The following is an 8,557-nucleotide window of genomic DNA, read 5'->3' as shown; positions in this document are numbered from 1 at the left end:
CGGGGGCGGGCCCGCGTCCGAAGCCGCGCCTCCCTCCCACCTCCCTGGCGGAAGATGGCTGCAGAGGCTTTGGATCAGGGCTCTGGGATGTGACAGCGTCCCCGGGGCTGCACCCGGGCCCGGAGACGCAGGTCACCTGGTGTCAACAGTCTGCGGGGACGCGCACTGCGAAGAGAGGAAGATCTGATCATGGTCGGCCTGGTCCGAGAGGCCGCGAAGGGTCGGCCTCCTGTCCCAGCGCGCCTCGGGCCAAGGGGCGGCGTGAGAAGCTCGCGGAGTGTAGCTCTTCGGAGCGCGTGGGCCGAGCCTTCCTCTGAGGTCCGATGGAGATCAGCCTCTCCTTCCCCACCGAAGTACTCAACCCCCCGCATATACAATTTTGGTGTATGTGTAGCCCGACAACAGTTCAAACATCCTGTTAGAGGAAGCTGGTAGCCTAGGCAATCCGTGCAGGCCTGCTGTGGTTGGTTTGGTGCAAGGCCTAGCAACAACCGATACCAGAAAAGGAGACCCGTCAGCATCACAGATGGGTTCAGTCCTGTTTATCCCTCTGCATACCTGCTCGCCAACCGGGGTTAAGCGCTGAGTCGCAGCGGTAAATAGGACAGGGACCCTGCCGTCATGAAGACAACAGCCTAAAGGGAAAGCTTGTCATCAACCACAGAAGCATGCTATTAAAAAAATAACTAGGGGCTGGCAGTTGACCGTGGTTCAGGGCGCTGGACTCCCACATGGCTGACCACTGTTGAAGTCCCAGACCTGACGGCTTACTTCTCATTTTCCCTCTCTCATCTATCCCTCTCTGGTCAAATTAATATAAATAAATAATTAATTAAAATAAAATTAAATAGAAGAATTCTTTTTTAAAAAAAAAAGAATTTTAAAAAAATATTCCCTGAGCACGAGGGACCAGCAGTTGGCGTAATGGCTATGTCGCTGGACTCCCTTGTAGTCAACCGTGATTCGAGTCCCGGACCCGGCAGCTTAAACTCACGCTGGGCGTGTGTGCGTGTGTGCCCAAGGTCCCAAGAGGAGAATGGAGGAGAAGGAATTGCAGTGTGGCCATCCCCTCTGGGGGGTGATTTCTCGCTTTCTGTCTCTCTGTCTTTCTGGAGAGCACACTTCCCCTATAGCAAAAACCTCTAAAAAAACAAAACAAAACAAAACAAAACAAAACAAAACAAAACAAAACAAAACAAACAAAACAAAAACTTAGCATGAATCTATGAGAACCTGAACCTTCCAGGGTTTAGAATAGAGTCTGGTAAGGATTGCCCCAAGAAGTAGCATAGAAGAAGAACTTGTAGTAGAACTCATAACATTCGCCATTTATGAGCTAAAACCTGCAGCACTAACTAGGCAAAGAGCAAAATGGCACGTGCTAGAAACCACCCCCCACAGAAGGCAACATGGCAGACTATGGGAAGGAAGGTGTGTGCCGGTCAAGTACAGCCACGTGGAGGGAAATGACAGGAAAGGAGCTGAAGAAGCCGGAGTTCTACCATTCAGGGTAATATAAGCTGGAGGCCTTCAAACATCTTTTGACGAGGCCCACGGTGAGAAGACAAGTTCCCCATGCTTACGATTGGCATTGCAATCTCATACTTCCGCTCCATTTTATTCCACTTTTTTGTAAGTGCCAATGGCTACCCACAAAATTGTTCCAGTGATGCCACTGTTGGCTCACAAGCTGCAATTGGGAAAGAATATTGTAAATCATGTTGAAGATTTTGATCTTTTTATTTTTTTAAGTTAATTATTTTTTTCTTCATTAAATCGCTATACATCATTTAGCTTGTAGAGAGAATTTACCGAACTCCATGGAAGACTTTAATCTTTCAATGGCAGTGATAGCCATATGTGTTTTCTGGTCAGACACTGGTCCAGTGGTAGTCCAGAATGGAAGTGGGGGGGAATGCAATAAACCAGGTGAGAGATGGTAACTTGGTCTAAGATACAGGAGTAGAGAGAGGACCAGAGCCCCTACTTGGGGCCAGGGCCCCTGCTTACATCTTATGATGTAATCTGCTCCCCCGCCGCCCCCCCACTGCGCCACCTGGGGAAGTGAGGAGCGGAGCCTGTTGACTCCTGCACAGGAGGGCACCGCCATGAGGGCTGAGCGTGACTGGAGCCAGGGCTCTCTGAAAGCCAAGGCTGCCTTTTCTCTGAGTCCCAGCAAGTCTGTAAGGTGAACCTATAAACTAGAAGACTACGCTTCAGGAGACACACTTCGAAGTTATCTTCACAGGTTTCATGTCTGAAAATACCGACTAGATTCATTCCCCAAAATAGAATCTAAATTTGTGTCCTAATTTAATTTAATGTTTAGGTTTTTGTCATAGGGCGCATGTGCTTGCTGGAAAGAGACATAGAGAAAGAGAGAGAGAATCACCCCCCACCCGGGAGGATGGCCATGCTGCAGTCTCTTCTCCTCCATTATCCTCTTGGGGTATTGGGCACGCATGTACACATGCTGGGTGTGATTTTCAAGCCACCCAGTCCAAGACTTCAACTGTGGTTTGGCGTGTGGGAGTCCAGCACCTTAACTGTCACACCACCTGCTGGCACATGTATCTGAATTTAAAAAAGAAAAAAGTTCAGTGAGATGTCACAAAGAATCCAGACTTGAAGTCTCCTTTGATATGGGGTGATAACCTCACATCATCTCATCCTTGGGGGCCTCAGTCATGGGCTCTCCTAGGGACGATGCCTCCTGGATACTGAGAAAAGTAAAGGTTTTATTGAATTTTTTAAATATTTGCTTATTTTATAGGATGAGAGGTGTTTCCCAATGTCAATTCATGGTGTCAACTATAAAAAGCTACGTAAACATAATTGAATGACTAGGACTCAGTCTCTCCCTCCCTGTGGTCTTCGAATAGCTATTATGGCGCTTGGCGTGTTAGGGGGTCAGTAACACCTATGCCTGTCTTCTCTACGAAACCGTGTACCCCGGGGGCAGAGGCGGGTAATGTGTCCTTGGTCTTTAGATCCCAGTGGCTACCACAGAGTCTGGAGTAACAGATGTCAAATAGGGTGACTATATTGTATTTTAACAACTGACAGAAAATATAGTACATTAAATGATAAGCCATTGTGACAAGGTATTTATAGCATTTTACCAATAATTCTCAAAATTTCTTGGCCCCTGCCACCAGTCTCCCAAGCCCCAGGCAGTTTTTCTTCCCCATGGCTGCAGAGCAGTGACTGGCGGACAGGTACGTAGCATATTTGCACATCCTATAGCCAAGATGATTTTGTCTAGTTTATTTATTTTAGTTTATGGAGGCTCTTTGCATGTGCTTGCCTTCCAAAGATAAAATAATGTTGTTATACAGAACTTCATTTTGCAAATTACAAACGTCCTCACCCCAAAATTCTGGGACAAAATACAGTCCCCAGTATGAGTGCCGCGAGCTAACTAAAGTATTCACTAGCTGTCCATCTGGGGAAATGAAAGATGCTGCCTTTTTGTGCAACCTGCCTATGCCCATCAATAATTCACTGCTATCTCTGCATTTGGTCACCTTCAGTCCCTTTTCTTTTCCATGGCCTCTTTTCACAGAAGAGGGGGCTTCAAACTAGACCCTCGTAGTCTCGGTATCACACCCAGCCAGTCCCAACAGCTGTTATTAGCATTTGCAAGAAGAAAAGTAATGGCCGATGTAGAATCAAATGAAATTGACTTGCACTTCCAGGTTTTGGTTCTGTCCTAAGTTGTTTGAAAATAAGAGCCCAACTAAAGACTTCCTCCCCCTGCCTCGTGCCCTCATGACAGGTGCATCCCCTGATCACCCTTTCGACCAAGCTGTCCTCATCCCTCAGGCCCAGCTTTAGCCCGTCATCCCTTCTAATCCATCCTTCAGCTGGGTGACTTCCTAACATAAAGCCGATGACGCCATCCTATCTTTTAGCCCTTCAATGACTCTTTTTGTCGTAGGTGAAGCTCAACTCCTTGGCTGTCCCCCATGGCCGTGGAACGCTGGCCCTCCCTCTAGGGTCTCATCTCGTGCCATGCCCACCTTGCTCTCAAGCTCTAACCAGTGTTGGAACTTCTTGCAACTTCTGAATAGGCAGTGGTCTCTCCCAGCTCTTGTCCTTGAGACTTTGCATCACAAACAACTACCTTTGACCTGAAATTTTCACCACCTGGTTCTATCCTTTTACCCCTACTGTTTAGCTGGTTTATTGTGTCTTTTCTTTTTTTCTTTCTTTATTTTAGAGTGATTCAGATTGTAATATGAAAAAGCTGTGGACATTTGTTTTGCAACAAAACAAATACATTAAACACCTTAAAATGGGTGGTTTGGGGCCAGCAGGTGGCGTGGTGGTTAAGGCGCTGGACTACATGGTTGACCATGTTTCAAGTCCCAGACTCGGTGACTTGCTTTCTCACTTTTCCTTTCTCTGTCTGATCAATTTTAACTACAACAATAAATAAAATTAAATAATTTTAAAAATAAAAATAGATAGGTAAGATGGTAAACTTTGTTATGTGCTTTTTACCACAGTATAAAGCAGTAGAGAAAAGTGATATTAGCCAATTTCAGATTTCATAGAAGCAACACACGTGTACACGTACACACACACACACACATGCACACACACACACACACTCTTTTCTTCCCTATCCTGCAGCCTGCACAAAAGACATCCAGCCCATAGAACTACTGAACACTTCTAGATTATTGAACTGTCTTTTAGATATTTGACCACACGTTAAAGGAGTACTCCAGGCAGGAATAACATTTAATTGCTTCATATAGATGAATAGCTAAAATAGTTTTTCTGAAACTTTGTGTATGTGTGTGTGTGTGTTTATAGATATATAGAGAGAGAGGGAAAAAATGTGATTATGAGCTGGAGCCAGGCCACCTGGGCTCAAGTCCAGTTCCTGGCTCCTCTCACTGGCTGCAATCTTAGGCAGATTAATCTCTCTGTGCCCCAGATTTCTATAAAATCAGAAAAATGTTAGAGCCTACCTGCTAATACTTTCCTAAGTATTAAGTGCATTCACATACTACATTTTAATTATTCTGGAACATGTTTTTTCACATCTCTGAAACTGGGATGGCAAGGTTTAATTATTTTGGTGGTACATAAAATGGTGTATCTTACAATCTGTGGCCCTTAGATGTGATGAAATGAGCTGTATGGGGAATTGCCTCAAAACTCCAGACAAAAGGAAAAAGTGAAGGTTTGCCATCAAGAAGCTTCGGTTTAAATTTGACCTCTGCTATTTATAAGCTATTTCACCTCTCTGGGCCTTAAATTCGACATCTGTTAAATGGGAATAAAAACACCTACCTCATACTGACAGGAGAATTAAATGAGAAAACCAGTTGGAAGCCCCTAACCTTGAGCAAAACTCAATAAATGTTGAGTTTTTTTCCTCCCATCTCTGTAAGTAGGTGGTGAACTTTCATTTAGGAAAATGACATGCATTTAGAAAAATACAGAACTTCCAAGGCAAGTATTTTAGAGTTTTGGGTTTTATGTTCAGAAAGATTAAACTCAGTTTATAAACTGGCTAACTGCTGGATTTGACATAGTGGTTCAACTCCACATCAAGGTAAGGCTTTCAGCACAGAACCTTTCCAGTGCAGCCCTCTGAGACAGAGATTCTTGATCCAGGGACCCTTGTCTTTAATCATGTCTCAGGCAGTTTTCCAATGCACCATCACAGGACCACATGGGCGGAAAATGCTCACTAGGAGCAATGTCTGTTAGCTTGAGGCTACACGTGGGTGGCCACTGAGACAGACAGATATATTCTCTACCACGCTATCCAACATTAAGTTTCATAAAGGTTCAGGCAACTAAATACAATTTGAAGAAAAAAAAAAAAGCACATTGGTTAATAGAAGGGGACTTCAAAAAGTTTGTGGGAAAATAAAATGATTAGGTCATCAGAAAATTCATATTTTTCTGTTTTTCTATGCAAAATATGTTATGACTTTTCTGATAACCCAATAAAATACAAGTTTATCTGTGTGCAAAAAAATTTTAAATCCATGAGTCAGCCAGGTGGCCTGGTGACTAGGGTGTCTGGATCCCACCAGCCAACTGCACGGTTCAAGTCCTGGACCTTGAAGTTTGAAGAACATGCTGGGTGTATGTGCACACATGCCCAAAATACCAAGCGGGGAAGGGAGAAGGGATTCCGGTGTTGCCATCTTCCTGGGAGGGAGGGAGTTGGTTTCTCATTTTCCTTCTCTCTCTCTTCCTCTCTGTCTCTCTCTCTAGCAAGTGCAAGCACCCTTTACAACAAACAAACAAAAATAAAATTAAATCTATGCATAGGTTTTTTGTTTATTTTTTGAGAGGTTTTTGCTATAGGGCATGTGTGCTCGCCAGAAAGACAGAGAGAGACAGAGAGACAGAAAGCGAGAAATCATTCCCCCAGGGGGGATGGCCACGCCACAATCCCTTCTCCTCCATTCTCCTCTCTTGGGCATGCATGCACACGTGTCTGGCGTGAGTTTAAGCCCACCCAGTCTGGGACTCAAACTGTGGTTGGCTACATGGGAGTTCAGCAACATAGCCATTACGCTAACTGCTGGTCCCATAGTTTTTTTCATAATATGCATATTCCATAGCAATTTTAAAGATCAGTCATATTACGAAATATTTAAACTACTTTGCAGAGTTGAGAGATGAGACCATTCTGACAAGAGAAGGGAAAAGAAAGTCTCAGTCATTCATCCTTAGACTTAGGAGGGTCTAAGTCTGTAACCACCCTCCTTTGGTCTTTAAGAGGCCTTACCTACTGAGAAAAATGGGAAGGAGCAAAAGGAACCACGATATTGGCAGTGCCTGTTAAAACACCTACTGATTCCCGAGGCTTCCCCTCCTGGTTCCCCCGGGTCCCAACTCTGGCCACTAGTGGTACTAGGTCCCGGGTATTACTACTGTGTCACATGAAGCTGCCTCATCCTGGTGCTTATGCCCCCTCCCCCAGAGCTCTGCCTACATTCCCAATGGCATCTAGACTGTGGGCTCAGTTCCCGGGTCGCTCACAGGCCTGCCTCCTTCACCTTGCCCAATGCAGGGTAAGCCCCTGTCCCTGGCAGCAATTTCTGCTGTGCAGGTCCCTGGGCATTTGAGGCCTTTGTCTTTGGGTGATTAGTCTGCTCTGCGTGTACCCAGGGCCCAACAATGAGGGCATCTGTTGCGATCTAATATTAGCTACAAACACAAGTCACATCATCGCATATAAAGGGAATATTGAGGGAGAAACATTTGGTCACCAGCGGAGACATGGCAGCACTAACAAGGAGCTCTGTCAAATGCCGGGCCTGTCTATCATTCGGGGAGGAGATGCCCTCAAGGAGGGGGGAAGGGGTGGGGAAAAGGCCTGAAGAGTAGAAGCCTTCCTTCCCCCTTCTGTTCTGCTTTCCCAGGGATACGACTCCCACAGAGCTGGCCCCGGACCAGGCAGAGTGGTCCTCTGTGACCCTGAAAGGACATACAGAGGATGTGGGCGCTGCCAACTCTGGAACAGCTCTGCTTGGGCCTGGACATATGGAAGGTGAGCCTTTAGCAGAGCTTCCCCAAACAGAACAAAATTGCCTGAATTAAAAACCTTCGGCCTTCAGCTTGGAAGATACCAGGTGTCTCACCTTTTCTACAAATGCCAAAGACTGAGATCATTTCAGTTAGTCGCCATGGCTCAGGGAAACTTTCCAACCCAGTGGGCTGTTCAGAACACAGAGCATGTCTCAGAGGGCAATGGGCCAACTCTGGCCTTTGGGAATGTTTCATGCAGACAGCAAGGCTTTTAAGGGTTTTTTCATTAGTTGCTGATACTGAAAAATCTCAAGATTTCTCATAAAATCTCTCGTTTCCGGTTTCTCTTGAAAATTCAGAAAATGACAATCATATGACCCTCATTCTCACAAAATAACAGCCTCCCCTACCCTTCTGCCTCCCCGAGAGCCCTTGGTCTGGGGTTGAGGCAGGAGCCACCCTCCTGACAGCAGCACTCACTCAGATAACATGCCTGAGCCTGGCAGGAATTGGATTTCCCATCACAGGTCGAGGGTCTGAGACGGGAGGTCGGGAGGAAATCTCTGACCAGGTTTTTTCAACCAAGAAGCCTCTGGATGCTGTGTGTCGTGGACAGGACCAGAAGAAGCAAGAAGGACCCCATTTCAAGGAAATACAAACTCCCACTGCAAAGAAACCAAGGACTGTCAGCAGGGAGACTTGAGTGGGAGATGCCGCCAGCCATCTCAGCCCAGATCTGAGCTACAGCAAAGAGACGCAGGAACGGAGGCCAAGAAGCCCCGCTGAGCCTCGTCACATGTCCTGCTAGCTGGAATGAGGACTGAGGAATAGAGGGGTTGGGAGAGAAGAGAGTCCTTTTCATGTCTCTTTGTACTTCTACTTCCTTTCGGGCCTGAAAAGAAGGCAAACCAATCAAAACACTCACTGGAGGGAACCAGCAGTTAGCGTAATGGCTATGTCGCTGGACTCCCACGTAGTCGACCGCGGTTCGTGTCCCGGACCCGGTGGCTTAAAACTCACGCCGGGCGCGTGTGCGTGCGTGCCCAAG

At 46.2% G+C, this 8,557-nt stretch overlaps 1 protein-coding gene across 1 annotated transcript in view; it reads right to left on the bottom strand.

Annotated features, from left to right (window-relative positions):
* Positions 1-2,110, bottom strand: part of ENDOD1 (endonuclease domain containing 1) — a 40,645-nt gene extending 38,535 nt beyond the window's left edge. The window contains exons 1-2 of the mRNA XM_006162596.3: positions 2,011-2,110; positions 559-635 (exon numbers count right to left, since the gene is read on the bottom strand). Coding sequence (XP_006162658.1) covers positions 559-635; positions 2,011-2,110 — 177 coding nt within the window. The remainder of the gene's footprint in view (positions 1-558; positions 636-2,010) is intronic.
* Positions 2,111-8,557: the final 6,447 nt, after the last annotated feature.

Source organism: Tupaia chinensis, unplaced genomic scaffold, assembly GCF_000334495.1.
Source record: "Tupaia chinensis unplaced genomic scaffold, TupChi_1.0 Scaffold140218_1, whole genome shotgun sequence".
Lineage (NCBI taxonomy): Eukaryota > Metazoa > Chordata > Mammalia > Scandentia > Tupaiidae > Tupaia > Tupaia belangeri.
The sequence above is the reverse complement of the archived record's forward strand: the minus strand, read 5'-3'. Positions and strand labels throughout refer to the sequence as shown.